Source organism: Chamaea fasciata, unplaced genomic scaffold (genome assembly GCF_029207755.1).
Source record: "Chamaea fasciata isolate MVZ Bird 193981 ecotype frontalis unplaced genomic scaffold, bChaFas1.0.hap1 SCAF_16, whole genome shotgun sequence".
Classification (NCBI taxonomy): domain Eukaryota; kingdom Metazoa; phylum Chordata; class Aves; order Passeriformes; family Sylviidae; genus Chamaea; species Chamaea fasciata.
The window spans coordinates 13,714,418-13,729,756 of NW_027094101.1; the positions used below are offsets into that span (position 1 = coordinate 13,714,418).

At 48.6% G+C, this 15,339-nt stretch overlaps 1 protein-coding gene across 3 annotated transcripts in view; it reads right to left on the bottom strand.

Moving 5' to 3' along the window:
* The window catches only part of LUC7L (LUC7 like), a 39,803-nt gene extending 26,164 nt beyond the window's left edge, over nucleotides 1-13,639 (bottom strand). For 2 of the 3 annotated variants that reach the window (XM_066198504.1, XM_066198502.1), the window contains exons 1-7: nucleotides 13,465-13,639; nucleotides 11,549-11,643; nucleotides 6,560-6,658; nucleotides 5,740-5,850; nucleotides 4,965-5,108; nucleotides 4,384-4,560; nucleotides 3,632-3,720 (exon numbers count right to left, since the gene is read on the bottom strand). In XM_066198504.1, coding sequence (XP_066054601.1) covers nucleotides 3,632-3,720; nucleotides 4,384-4,560; nucleotides 4,965-5,108; nucleotides 5,740-5,850; nucleotides 6,560-6,658; nucleotides 11,549-11,643; nucleotides 13,465-13,525 — 776 coding nt within the window. In that variant the 5' untranslated portion in view covers nucleotides 13,526-13,639. The remainder of the gene's footprint in view (nucleotides 1-3,631; nucleotides 3,721-4,383; nucleotides 4,561-4,964; nucleotides 5,109-5,739; nucleotides 5,851-6,559; nucleotides 6,659-11,548; nucleotides 11,644-13,464) is intronic. The other variant, XM_066198503.1, reaches the window with a different exon arrangement.
* Between the last annotated feature and the right edge of the window lie 1,700 nt (nucleotides 13,640-15,339).

Consider the following 15,339-nt stretch of genomic DNA (forward strand, 5'->3'; position numbering starts at 1 on the left):
CTTGACAGTTTGTAAATAACAACGGCAGACTTCTTTCAACTTCAGCAGCACCATTACTCAGCACCACTTAAAATACCTCTGCACATGGAAGCTACACCCTCCCTCTTCCTCTGTGGCCACATTTCAGAGCCTGCTGAACACCACATGCTGTCTGAAAAGTCTCGTTTTGCTTTAATTAACAAGTGGCTCCACTCCCTGTTTAGTGGCTTAGAGACTCACTCCTGTAACTGCTCCCCCACTCTACACAAACTCACACAGAGGTTCCATTTACACCCCACAGAGCTGTTCTGGCACCCTGACATGAAAGCTACACACAGACAAGAATTTAAGAAGCAATAGAGAAGCACCTGTTTTAATAACATCATTTAAAACCATGCCTGGATAAGACAAGATTAAGAAAATCTATGTTGTCTGACGTTTCTTCACAGTGGGATTGTTCAGTCATGCTAGAAATTTACTTTCTAGCCTCCAAATTTAGAAAAGAATGCAAGTAAGGACTGTAAACAAAGTGGAGCTGAACTTGGAGTCTGCAAATGAAACATGCACCGTGGCAACACATACGACCAGGTGAAGGAAAAGCTGATAAACCAGGAGAGCAAGGCAGTAACCACACACCTTCATTCCCACGTAACAGAACCTGACAGAGCAGCAGGACCTCCTGTAGATACCTGGCAGGCAGCTGGATTCTTTTGGTGGTTGTAATTACTCCAAGTTCTTAATGTTCTTTTTCCTCCTGATCACTTTATTCTGGACCACCAGTGCACACGTCTACAAAAGCCCTTCCACATCCCCTGGAAAGCCTGGCTGCCCTTCCATGCCTATCATCCAAGCAGGAGTATGCACAAAAAACATCTGATAATCCCTCCCTAGAACCAAACTTGAGAATTCAGGAAGTATCCAACAAAACAGCATTGTCCTTACTAGCCTGAATCATTGTACAGCAGGAGACAAAAGAAGACTGCTGTCCATAGGAGCAAGAGACTGAGTATGTCTATTTTATTTATTTATTCCTCTTTCTTTGTCCCTGTATCACAGAGATTTTCTGCTGAGTTTCATAACCTGTCTTTTGTCCAGCTTAACACAAAGGAAATAATCCATTTGGCACCTCCACCAGACTTGTGTGCTGTTGTATTCTGGAAGCAAACACTGAGGCCTGTATTTCCCAGCATGCCACTTCTCCACAGAATTCCAGTCTTAAAGAGATTACTGGGTACCCAACAGCCACCAGCAACATCACACAAGACTTGTGTTTATTATCACTAGGGTGGCAATCCAGTTCACTCATTCCTATGTGGAATCACCGTTTATTGACAAATTAATTACAGCTGTGAGAGGCAGAGTTTCACAAGGGAATCCACAAGTCTCCAGGGATGTCACAGTGCCTGTCAGCCACCAAAGACTCCTAAAGTCAAGTCATACTCTTTCTCTTACTGAAGTAACACCATGAAGGTGCTGTAGAGGAGGGAATGACAAGAAGGGTTCTGAAGGAAACATGTTTCCTGTGGTTCCTTAAAGTACCAGGCTCTGGATAAGAGAGGCTGGCTGGAAGGCGGTGGAAGTCACCAATTAGTTTATGATGGAAAAATGCCTCGGTGAGCACAGTGTGCACAGCTCCTGGGAGATCAGTGACTGAGAAATGTGGACCCTAACCTCAGTTCTGACACCCAGTGTCCACTGGAGAACTACTGTCCTCCCTCAGGTCAAGTTCTCATATTGGAGAGGCAGTTGATTTGACCTCTTCTGTAAGGCACTCCTGACTCCTTCATAAAAAGTTTTTCTGTGGAGCACACAGGAACCTCTGCACAGAGCCAGAGCAAAGGCCAGCCACAGTCTCTAAGTAGTGTAACATATGGAAACAGCAAGAACTCAGCCTTTATGCCAACTCCATGCAGTTCTTAAAGCTTTCCTATTTTAAGCCATCAATAAACATTCAAAAGCAGCTTTCAAACCCCCTCATCAGATGCATCTACATTTGGACTACCTGTGAACACAAGACGCTCTTTAGCTCTCAAGAATGGAGGGCTTGGGTTTGTTTGTTTTTTTTAACACTACAACAAAACCACAGGCACACCAAAGGAGGAAGAAAACCAGTATTTTGAGAAGATGTGGATCAACAAAGAGACCCAGAGGGGTCTTCCTGAAGGCAACTTTGTAGAGCAACTTTCACAGAGAAATGACCTGCAGGAAGAGGCACCATGGAGACAAAGTGAGTCCATGTTAGGCAGGCTCCTGCTGTGGGTCTGCCATGAAGCAGCTGCATGAGAAGACACTTCTCATTTCACTTCCATATCTCTGACCACAGCAGCAGCAACAGCAGTCCCTTTTGATTAACTCCTGCACTCATCAGCTACTTCCAGATCCTGCAGTTCTCCCAAACTCAACTGCATTACAGTTGCATGGATAACAAAGTTGTGAGGCTCTCCTTTAAGTGCTACAGTTCAACAGAAAGCTGTAGCATGAACTGCTCCGTCATATCACACCAGGTAATCCCCAGAAAAAAATCCACATAAAATCACCTAAACTGGAGTTAAGCATAACATGCATAAAATAATATGCATAATGAATAACAATTTGGGGTTCCATCTTCATAATACACTAAAATCACCATGCTGCTTCATGCTGGTATTTGTCAGCTATTCCCACAATATATAGCCAGAGCCAGCACCATCTTAGAGCACACTGCAGTTATAAATCTCATATTCCTCAGAAAAATTCACTCTTCAGCTGACTCTGAGTTTCAAAAATAGCTCTGCACAGGCAGCAATGGTGGGGTCTTTTTGATGCAAGAAGTACATGAGGAGAACCACATGAGGTAACCAGGGAGATGCTGTGACAATCAGAACAGCATTCCTACCCAGCCACTTCCTCTGCCTGACCCCTGCATTTAACCACCCTCCCCACACCAGGCTGTTTAACTGAGCTGTTTACACACAAGATGCCTCTTCAGTTCTAGTACAGGAGAAATGGTTTTTCCAGTTCAGCTGGCAAGATGCAGAAGAGCTTGTCCTGAGAAAACCAGTGCTCCAGCCCCTCCCACTGCTCAGGAATTACAGACATCTGAGCAGAAGGTGACACACATAGCTGCAGCCACTCCTTGGGATCCCTTGGCTTTCTTAGGAAATGCTTGCCAAGGCTGTGCCAAAGCACCTCACTTACTGTAGAAAAGTTACAGGCAGTCCACTATTTGGCTCATGGACACCAGCCTGTTGTCACCTCCAAGCAGTGAGGAGGGCTGTCCAGGGAATTGCTGCATGACTACTGCTGTTTGAACAAGCCTAGTCCTCACTCATCTTCAATTTTCCCACTCAGATGCTCTGGATGAGGGAATTTTATCCAGATTCAGATTCCCTAAGGCAGGGACTAGGCCAATATAAGCCTCAAGACTACAGGGAACTCCCTGTAGTTCTTTCAGACACAGCAGAGGTTAGAATACGTGTATAATCACTCTAAGGTGGAGGAGTGGAGGATTTGTGCATTGTTTTCATCTTTAACTGAATCCCAAGATGCTCACACAACATCTGAAGCACATCCAACAGCCACTCCAGAAGCAGATGCTGGATTCCTGCAGTGCTCATGTACAAGGAATCAGATACTTCTGAACTGCACAGGCCAGTTCCCAGGTCCCACTCACCGTCTGCCCATCCTCTCCTCTCGTTCTCTCTCCTCTCTCCGTCTCAGACGATCCTGGTTTCTCTTCTCTTGCTTTTCTGCCACTGTTTTCTAGGAAAACAAAATAAATCCACATCATATTTCAGCCACACAGTAACAGGTCAGATCTGCAGGAAGACCATTCCAAAAGCAAGGCAAAAAACCATTTCACTGCATTTTATGTGCTAAGTTAAGATCTCCATCAAGGTACTCATTTTTCTCGGTTTGGGCACTGACCTCAATGCACTGTGAGGCACAGGAACCACAACTCTTACTCAGCTAAAGGTCTCTGTTTGCAAGCAAGACCAGTACCACAACCCATTACCCATCATTTCAGAAAACTACTAACGGCTTCAGCTACTCAAGATCTTATCACTGACAGAACCATGTGAAACTTCACTTCAAACATTCCAATAAGAGCTTGCAAAGTCAAAAAAACCCAGAGTAACAGATTTCAGTCATGTCAATGAGAATTACTGTACCACAGCTCCAAGGAATAAATTACAGCAGTGCCCTGGTTTGACTGATTCTGAGGGTACATGTTTAGCTACCCAGAAAAGACAGAACAGACCCCAAGACAAGGCTAAACAAAGCTCCATTTGATGTTTTAGGGATTCTGCAATCGGAAATTTCTGAGCTTTTACAAGCCCTCTGCAAAGGGTTCTCTATTAATTTAATAGAAGTGTTCAAGGTCTTCAGAACTACAAAGAGAAGGTTTAAAACAGAGAGGATTACCCTCAGCTGATCCAGTTTCTCACGAATCTGAATGAAACCCAAGTGTAATTTGCCTCCAAAGTGGTCAGCAAGACGCCGGTCGTTGTCATGGAGACCCAGATATGCTGAACAGACTTCACACACACGCAGCTTCTGCTGCTGGAAACTGGATGCAGGCATTGAATTTCGGTATTCTTCCTACAGGGAGGCAAGAAAACCCACACAAATGTCAGGGAACCCTTCCATAGACACAACCCTCCAGGGAAACCCCTGCAAAGAATTGCTTTGAAGACTCAAACCCCACCCTCACACAAAGGAAGTGTCACACAAATGCTTTGTGGGCACAGCTAACCCGACAGTCTATCCCTGCAAGGCACTGGTGACTAAATATTGCAGAGGACAAAGCCCTCCCCGCCCCAGTCAGCTCTCTGCACTAGATAAAAGTTTCTAAAAATGTTCTCATCCACCACACCACACTGCCACATGCTTGCTGGCAAATGGCTGGAACTGCAAAAGGAGGTGCTGGCACACAGGACAGAGGTAGAAACCACCCAGTCCAGCCCAGGCTCCTGAGAAATCTCACGGGAGAGCCAACACTGTACCTCTGCCTCTTTCTTTTTCGCTCGGACTTTCTCCACTTCCATCAGGATCTTTTGAGACTCATCAACATTTCCTTCAGCTCCCAGCTGTTCAGCTTTAGCTAGGAGTTTTCCAATATCTTCATTCAGCTCATGTACTTTCTCTGCCTGAAGAGAATAGTTTACTTTTATTAAGACAAAAACATGATAAAGCCTGCAGGACAACTTTTCATTTCTTTAAAAGAAATACTGTATCATGGAATCTGTTGTTGGAAGATGACCATGCACCTCCCTAAGTTCCTAACAAAAGGGACTGCTGGACAAATGTCAATGCAGTCACAGACACAAGATAAAGAGAGAAACTGGATGTGGAGGGATCATGATCTGCCAATCATTTCTGACTTATGGGTCAGCACAGAGGCCACAAAATCAGCTTCAGAAACATATTGTATTGGCCCAATTAGGCGAGTTCCCAAAGAGGAAACTCCTTGAGCATTTGTTAAATGAAAGAGAAATCATGGGATGATGGACTTACTATTCTAAATTATTATGGTAACATTTCATAGCATGGGGAAGAAACCAGTAAGCTTTATTTCCATGCTAAAGCAATCTGTTTTAGAGTTCATGGTGCTCTTCAAGTTTATCTCCAGAATGGCCAGAGCAGCCATTGGAGGAGGATGACTGGAATCCCCAAATCCTCTGTGGAGCCTAACTCCCCAGTATTACTGGTGTCAGAGAAACAGAGCACCAGTGCTCCCACCCAGGCTTTCAGAGCCAGTGTTTAATGAGAGGCCAATACCTTTGCAGACACTTCAGCACTGATCTCTTCCTGTGTCTCAGCCAGGCGTTTCTTGGCCAGTTCTGTTCTCCTGTCACATTCTGCAATGAAGGATTCCAGGTGATCCATTGCCTGCATGATTAGACAAAGAATTATGAATGAAGGTGCTCTCTGTGCCAGATGTAGCTTTGACAGCTAACAGCTGCAATCCTGTATAATGCACAAACAACCTCAAGAACAGATGCTTTGAGGAAAAAAAAACAAATGACACTTTGCAGAACAAGTTACATTTAACCCCTGCCCTGTAAACCTGACCCAGTTCCTTTACTCTGACACATCACAGGATGCTCACATCAACACGGCTTTGTACTGGAACTTCCTTCCTATGCAGGAGCAACAGGCACAAAGACAAAAGCACTGGAATAACATGAAAAGGAAAGACAGAATTGTGCTTTCCCTTGATCTGTTCCATCACAGAAAGGTGAAATGAAAGCTAAATCTGACAAAGTTAAACCACTGAGCAGAAGGCTTTTAATGTTAAATCTTTCTGGGACAGGGCATCAGGTTACAAGAACCTGGTACAGAGTTGCAGGTGTGGGATCCAAGGAATGCCAGGGAGCCTCCCAGCTAGCTGGGCTAATGGGGTGGCAAAGGCCATAATTACTTCTACATTCTCAAGTCAGCAGTCAGGCTGACATTCAGGAAGGGGCTGCACATTGTGGACAGGGAACAACACATCAAGTAACATGTTGAGCTGAAACGGCCCCTGAGTTCTACTGTTCAGCTCAGTAACCTCAAGAAGCAGTTTCCACGAAAGGAACTAAAACTTCTCCATACTTACATCCAGCTCAAAAAACAGGTCTCTCTCTTTACTTGCAATCTCATAATCTGCTCGCAGAGCCAAGTCATGGATCTTTGTACATTCTCCCAGGTCCATACGCTGTTAAAAGAAAAAGGAGAACCCACATAAGAACTCTCCATTACAGCAACAAGCAGCAGGTGTCTCTTGGCAACTGCACCATATGAAAATAAAGTCTTTTCAGGAAAAGCAGCTTCCCCTTAACCTCTCAGTACCAGAGCCAGCCACAAGAACCACATGCTTGCCAGAACTCCTTTTCTAGGTGTTCTGGGAACAACATTAGAACAGCCCAAATGCTTTAAGTACAGTCCTACTTCAGTGCTAAGTCCCAGGACAGCCTCAGAAATGGCTGTGAGGGAGGTGGGTCCCCTTCTACAGGCACCAACTGCGAATGCCTCCTTTTCCTGGAGCCACAGCACAGCAACACACACCTGCACCCTGTTTAAAGCTCCTCTGGAAACGCACATCTGTGTCAGGATGAGCCCAAGTAACATATGACATATCAAATTGTAGGATGCACACAGAATGCTTCCTATCAACGAAAGGACTTCAAAGGATTAAGGGCTACAGCCAGTAGAAATGCACAACCCCACACTCAGCAACAACGGACTGTTAATTCCACAGCCAGACCCTTCCCATATCCAGCTGCAGCCTGGAATTTGAAAACCTGCCCAGCAAAGCCAAATCCTGCACATAAGCATGCTTAATGAGAGACTTAAGAGCATCTCCCTTCCCAGAAAGCTGCCCTTCCCTCCCAATGCACTCCAAGCTACTTGAATTTGTAATTTTTTTCTCCCACCTAGTTGCTAACAGCCACATGAACCCAAAGTCGATTATGCTCTCAAAACATGGAAGCTGCATTTCAGCATTTTCAATTTTTAACAAAGAACATTTCCCTTATTCTCAGAGTAGAAAAAAGAAAATGACATTTTGAAAGCCAAAATAATAAAAGCCCTAATTGTGAGTCACTGTAGGAATGGCAGGGTACATGCCATTGCATGAAGGAACATCCCAAACCATCACCCTCTTCTTTCACTGTCACCACCAGTCCCCAGGAGCCCAGACTTCAACAGGCACAACAGGTGTCAACTCAGTGAACCGCAGAGAAAGCTGAACTGGGATACTGCTGAATCCCTGTGGAATATCACAGACTAAAGCTGGGGACACTTACATGAAACAATCCACCCAGACAGCAGTGTTCAGAATGAAGCAAAGTGACTAAAGCAAACTCTACCAGTTTATGCTCAGGTTTTCAGCAGGTGCCTATTACTGGATTTTCTCTTCTAGAAAAAGAAAAAAATCCAGATGACTTGCCACTATTTAGCCTTCCTCATTTTGCTCAGATTTACCAGAATCAGGAGGCCAACAGGCAGCAGGCTGCAGAAACAGACACTGCATCCAGAATACTCCTGCTGAGCTCTCTAATGACAGAAATGTAATGCCTCCCAAAAAAGCACGTTGGTACTTTTAGAGCTTGATCATGTTCAGTTTCAAGCAAGCCACTTCAAAGAATGCTGGAGAGTTACCGTTATTTTACCACAAAAATAACTTCCTGTGATGTGACACATCTTTCATTCTTCTGGTCATTCCACTGAGATCACTTTCCAAGATAGGGAGAAAATAATGGCATTGGATGTGATTGTCACACATTACAAATATTCTTATCTGAGCTCTTCGAGCAAGCTGAGCCACTAACTCCACTTCAGAGAAGGGGCTCTAACCACTTCAGAACAGCCAGCAATGCTTGTTCTGAAGCTCTCTATTCTTCTCCCTGCTTGTTAACAGGCAACGAATCCCTCAACCTCCCTCAGGGAAGAACATTCAGTTCCCACTAGCTTATAAACCTCAAATCTTCCTGCACGTCCTTTGAGATGTTCTAGTGCAAGGAGACTTCCACAGGAATTGCTCTTTCAGGCTAAGATCACCAGCCCTTCTGCCTCGAAGTCTCCTCTCATCCCAAGGAGGGCTGACACTGAATATTCACCCCTCCCACGGAGACCATGACCTGCTCCAGTCAACACTGGCTGGTTTGTAACACAGGTATGTGAGACAGGCAACCAGCTGAGCCTGAGCAAAGATTTAACTCCCCATCACACAAAGATTGAAGACATTGAGATGTCACTGATAATTAGCCCTGCTCACATTTGCTGAGAAATCCACATCCTGAGCCATCTCTTATGATCTCCACTGAACTGGCAACTCACCACAAAAAGAAATTTCCACAAAGAAGATGCTTTAACAGCGATCAGAGATGCAGATTGTCATCCAAGTGAAAAATGAAAGCACAGACCCCCTCTTAACCCACAACAAACAATTCTAGATTGTTTCTATAGATTTCAACTCTTATTTCCCAGTAGGGGACACAATTCCCTGGATGTAACTTCCAAGGAATGCTCAACCTGGGCAGCTTTGAGGCTCATCTGTCCACCTCTTAGTGGAGCTGAAATTCAGGAGAATTGCCTGAAATTCAGGACAATTGCCAGCTGATGCCATCTCTCAACGTGCTACAGTACTTTCATTGACAGAAATAGGCCTACCATGAGCTACAGAGAGAACTCACAAATGATGTCCACGACAAGAGCCTGGTAACAGCCCATGGACTCACTAAACCAGCTCCTGTTCTCCCAGAATGTTCCTCCTCACCCAGAGACCAAAGAGAACCACTGTAGGTTATTTAGTGGCAAGTTTAGACAAGTTTCTGGGGCCAAAAAGAGAATAATCACAGGAACAAAACAACTTAAAATGACAGCTCTTATGGTCAGGAACACTGGTGCACCTAAGCAAAACAAACATCAACAGGCTTCCTGCAGCTCTCAGGAATATTCCAGAGTTTTGCTTACAGTCTGGACTCCTTTTCTTACTCTGCACCTGAAGGTCAGTGAGTGGGACTCCATCACATTTCACCGAGCACAGCTCCCCAAGGGATCAGCTTCCTGCTTGCCTTCAATCAGCTTCCCACTAAGGAATATCTGCACACACGAAGGATGCAGCAATAACAGTGCCTTAGGGGAGGGCACAACACAGCAAGCACCAGAAGGCTTGGAGCATCTGTTGGAAGTTTCCAAGAAGTCCAAGGTCCTGATTTCTGCAGCAGTACACCCAGAGGTGGATTATACCCCACCCAGCTGAGACAGATTCACCACAGAGCTCTTCATTAGCAGAGCACTAAAGTGCCAGTGAGGCTGCCTGAGATCACGAGGAGGGATTGCACATTCCAGCTACATTTCATTCTGTACTGGCAGCAGTGACAGCTGAAATGCTCTTCCTGTTCTGGACATCACATGTTCTTTCAACACAGATCTGCAGCACCAATACTTGCTCTGGTCCCCAGGAACCTGCTGACAGAGGTGCAGAGCTCCACACCCACTTCAAGGCCACCACACAATCATGTGAGTGAGCCACAAGATCACTTGTGCAGGAGCAGTCTTTATTCCTGCTCCTGCAGCTTCTGAGCACAAACTCCACAGTGAGAGGGAAAGGACAACCCAGTCGAGACAAGTAACAACAAAAGCAGAAGAAACAAACTCCTCAAGGTGCTTCTCTGCCCCAGGAGACTCACAACCCACATGAAACACTTCAGACTTCCTCCATGCTTTGGCACCAGCTCACACACATCACTTGTGCTGAACTACCCCTTCAACTCACCATCTACCCTTTTTCTGAAAACCTGCCAGAAGAGGTAGAAGGCAGCCTTCATCTTCAAAACACCCTTTGGACCCCTAAAAACTGTTGTAGAATCTCATGTCAAAAAACATACCCTGACCACAGTGACCTATACAAAGGATGGAAGTTTGAAATTCTGAAATGGAGGTGAAGTCATACGGAGGCTGATGGAGCAATTGCTGAAAAACAAATCTGAGCTTCAAATGAATTTTAAAAAATAGAGGTACAGAGACTGGTATTCAGCTTTTCCAATCCTATTCTGCAAAGGCAGCCACTGAGAAGCTAAAGTCTGAGTGCTCAGAGCAGAGGCAGCTTTTGCTACAGCTCTTTCTACCAGGGCTGCCACACTCCTGCTATGGCAGTGACACAAGCAGGGGCAGCAGTGCCAGCCCTCCCTTTGCTGGAGACCCACTGTGTCCAGCCAGCTCCCTAAAGGAGCAGCAGGATGGGCTATAAATAATCACAGCATCTTCCAACAATCTGGTGAAGTGCACAGACACCATGAATTGCCAGGGTATTTCATGCAAACAACGAGGGCAAGGATGGATTCCAAACATCCACATTCACCTCCATCCTGCCACTGTGGCACAGCCATGGTGACAAACGACACAGTCTCCTTTGCAAAGTCACGTGCAGCTTTCATCTGGGAGCCTCAAATGAACACTTACTTCACAAGAGCTCACTGTTAAAAGCCCACATCACCTTCTGCTCTCAGAGGCAGCACGTGAGTCAAACCTTTGAAGGGCGGCCAGCTCTGCTCCCACCGAGAGCTGAGACAAGTGTCTGAAGGCAGCCGGGCACAGTGACACAAACAGCCAACACTCAGCCAGAGATGTCACCTGCCACCATCACCCCAACAACCACAGAAAAGCTGCTCTTCCATCAGGGCTGGGCAGGGGAGACTGAAAACCTCCAAGGATTAGTGCAGCTGCTAAGAAAACACCTGCTCATCTGAAGATGCAGCAGTGAACCAGGGCAGCAGCCTAGCTACAGGCCTGGAACCACCATAGGACAAGCTGCAAGCTCTGATCATCTGCAAAACAAATAATTTTGCAACTTCCCATGGGATTGTGAAAGAAAAAGCATTTCAGGTGAATTTTGAGAGCTCCTGGTTTGGTTTGTTGTCTTGGGTTTTTTTTGAGAAGCGAGAGCAGTTCTATATACAGGTGTCAGGAAATGGAATTAGGATAGTGACTGCTCCCTGAGTACAAAAAGCCTGATCTCTCCTAGAAGTCACCCCCCTGCACAGGCAAGAATTGTACCACCATCCTCCTCACCAGAATCCCTTATTCCAGAGGACATACTTACTGTTCCAGCCAGGATATCATGGGGACAGCAATCCAGAAGGTGGCTCTTGCACACACGATCGTCTGTAAACTTCACCCTTTGTCTGGTTTCATCTCCTGAAATTCATGTGTGGTTTAAACAAGGAGACATTAGAACACCAAGAGAACACAGGCATCAGCATGAACATTTCACCTCAATATGCAGATTAAAATACTTGGTGCTCCTGCTCCCCAAAATTACTCAAAAAAAAAGGAAAAAAAAAAAAGAAAAAAAAAAAAGAAAAAAGAAAAAAGCTTAGAGGGTAACAGGATATATCCTGGAACACTTATAATTGGCAACAAACACTATTTCAGCATTTATTCATCCAGGACACCATGTTAAACACAGTGCTGGCGAGCCAAGAAATGTCCAAGGCCTGTCATCCACATAAAGCAGCAGCACAGCCAGAAGCGAAAAGGAGACAGACAGGCTGGCTCCAAGCCAAAACCAGTGATTTTTTCCACCTTTTTTTTTTCTTTTACAGTGAAGAAGGGGCAGGAGATACCAAACCCCACACTATCAGATCACAAAACAGGGCTGTGCTGGGCAAAATTTATAGGCAACTGCTCTTTGCTCAGGTGATAACTGAGCCATCAGTCCATCTGGTCTGGAACCCAACTATGCAGAGTGTGCTCTCCCAGGCCCTGCAAAAAAGGAGCTGGCAGGTCCTGGCCTGGAACACACCACGTGCTGCCCACCCACAGCCCACCCTCAGAGGACATTTTACACTCAGGAGCCACTTAAACGAGACAATATCAGAAAAGCAAAAAAAAAAAAAAAAATTAAAAAAAATAAAAAAAAGAAACAAAGTTAGTCAATACACACTGCGAGCTCCAACACATACTATACCCATCTGCATTCTTCAAGACCTCAGCTGCAGAATTTTATGCCCATTGTTGAAAAGTTTTAAAGGAAAAGCTTTCTTGCCCACACCTGCAGTAAGGAAGTCAGGGGAATGATACATAAAAGTAAAGGCAAAGTGGTAATGGTATGTGACAATTTTAAAGCTCATCTGTGCATATGACACAGGTATGTGTAATACTAAAGTATGAATATAGTTTAGGATTCACAAGCATCCAGGAATAATGTTGTGTCTACTGAAATTTTTTAATTTTTTTTTTTCTTTCTAAGCTACACTTTTAAAGTTACTTGTGAAAAAAAGCAAACACTTTTTTTTTTTTGTTATAACAGCTTTAAAAATTGGTTGTGACTCACGGCTCGATGAACATGAGGCTTTTCTGCAACTCCCTTGCAGATTGATGTAGGCAGGCAAAGATACACTGAACCTTTATAAATAAAATAGAGGGGCCACAATTGTTCAGTTTGTATGAAATAAAAATATGGGAAGCAATTCAATAGCAACTCAATACACAAAGAAAAGCACTTATTCACTTACGAAACAAAGTGCAAAGTGCCTGGACAGCCCTGTTAACGTGCCAAAGGGAATTTAAGTACCCAGCGAGTCGCAGAAGGGAGACACAAACCGCAGCGGGACCGTATTTTGCACGGGCTGTCACATTTCTCGTCTCGGACAGCACCCGGCGCGGCCGGCGCTGCAGGCACACCTACCTACGCGCCTCTGGACGTGCGGGCACGGAGCCGGCCCTAGGCCTGTCCGCGGCAGCCGGGGCCCGGAGCGGCGGGGCCGGGCGCTCTCTGGGGCCGGGGGCGCGGCGGGATCACCGCCGGCCAGGCGCGGACCCTCCCGGGCTCCCTCCGCCCCGAGAGCGGACAGGCCTAGGCCCGTTCCGCCGCCCCGAGGCTGGAGCCGGGCGGGCGGGGGCGGATCGCGCCGCAGGTCCGGAGCGGCGGCAGCGGCCGAGCCGGGCCGGGCCCCGCGCGGTGAGGCGGCCGCCAGGCCGCGGCGTTTCCTGCAGGCCCCGCCCGCCCCTACTCACCGTCCCGGGCCGTGCCCATGAGCTGGTCAAGCAGGGCCCGCATCTGTGCCTGGGCCGACATGGCGGCGCCGGTCGGGAGGCGGCGGCTCCGACCGAGACCGGGACACGGGCCTGGGGCGGCGGCGGCGGCGGCGGCTCAGCGGCCTCAGCAGCGGCGACGCGCGGCCAGCGCTGAGCGGAAACGGCCCCGCCCTGCGCCGCGCTGCATGACGGGAAGGGTAGTCCGCCAGGGGGCGGGGCCCGAGGGGCGGGGCCGGAGGAGGGGCGAGCCTGGTGGGCCTGGTCTGAGCGCGGTGGCGATGACGTCAGGGGGCGTGACTGGGCGAGCGGGCGTGGTCTGAGCGCAGGGACGGTGGCGTCCGAGGGGCGCGGCCAGGCCAGGGGGCGGGGCGTGGTCGGGGGCAGCCCCAGCAAGGCCCCGGGCCCGGCCCGGGGGCACCGGACCCCAACGCTGCCGTGCGGCCGCCCCGGGGCTTGCCGGGCGTGGGCACAGTAGCCAGGCCGCAGCGGCGCCCCGGGGACAGGCTGGTGCCCGGAGCAGCCCCGGGCTGTGCTGGCTGCCGTCCCCACCGCACTGTGGCAGCACGGGGCCACCGTGGGGAATGTGGAGAGGGGGAATGTGGGGCAGGCAAAGCCCCTGCCGAGGCTGGGGGGTGATAGGACACATGGCCGGGGCAGGCGGAAGCACCAGGAGGCGGGGCGGATGCATGGACAAGGGGACGGACCTCCTTGCACACGGGCACCGCCAGGAGAGGGCCGAGGCCAGGGCGGTACAGGACTGGACGGTCCGTAGCTGCTCTCCCAGCTGCTGGGGGCAGGATGAGGCCGTGGTTTTGCAGGGAGCTTGGGCTGTTGCAGAGCTTTCCCGTGTGCTTTGTTCCCTGCCTGGCTTTCTAAGCTCCAGCTCCAGTTCGGACCACTCCCATGAGTTTTACCTCGTCTCTTCACCTTGAGCTCTCGGCCCCAACTGCCCAAAGGATGCTCCCTGTGCCGGAGAAATCCCACCCGCTCTTTTTACTGCCACAGGGCTACAAAGGCAGCGAGGGTTAGAGCCAGAGCCATGGTGCAGGATGCTCCGTTGGCCATTGCCATGTCTGGTCTTGCCCCAGATTGAAAGCTCCATTGGCTTTTAGGGAAATGCAGCGTAAGCCAGCCCCAGGCAGGGCTGTGGTGCACCATCCTGGGTGAGCAGAATCAGCCTCACCTGAGTGGGGTCTTCGACCTCCCTGCTAGTCTGCTGGGGTCTCTGCAGACAGGAGATCTCTTCCCTGTGGGACAGGAGCTCCTCATGCCCAGCCCTGGCAAAGTTTGGAGCAGGGATGGCCACCCTGGGCACTCGAATGGGTGCAAAGCCACAGGCCCAAGCCTGCTGCAGGAGCAGTGGCATTGCCTCTCCCTGCTCCTCACCCTTGGAACGGTCCTGCTGAGCCCTGAGTGTTCCTTAAGTGCGTTATTCCTTCCCACAGAGGACGGACACCTCATCACTCCCAACCCTGTGAGCCAGCAGCCAAGTCATGTGGTCCTCACACCTTGTCTCACACCTGGACCTTCTCACCAGCATGCCCAGACCCTTCTCACCTGGGCCAAGGGAGAGTGCAGCTCTTTCCTCGGCCGGACTGACCCGGAGGCTGTGGGAGCTCTCCCCATCTCCTGCTCTGCAGGAAGAGGGCCTGGGGCAGAGGTGGCCGGGGACACCAGAAGAAGCCACCTTTCCCTGGGGATCCTGGCAGGGGTGGGGATCAGAGTGGCTGTCCGGCTCCCAGGGCCGGTGTCTGGGGTTGGAGCCGGTAGCAATGCCAAACTGAGCACTGCCGAGCCGTGCCGGGCGGGTGGGTGACAATGGGTGACATCAGGGAGCAGACCGGAGGGTGCCCG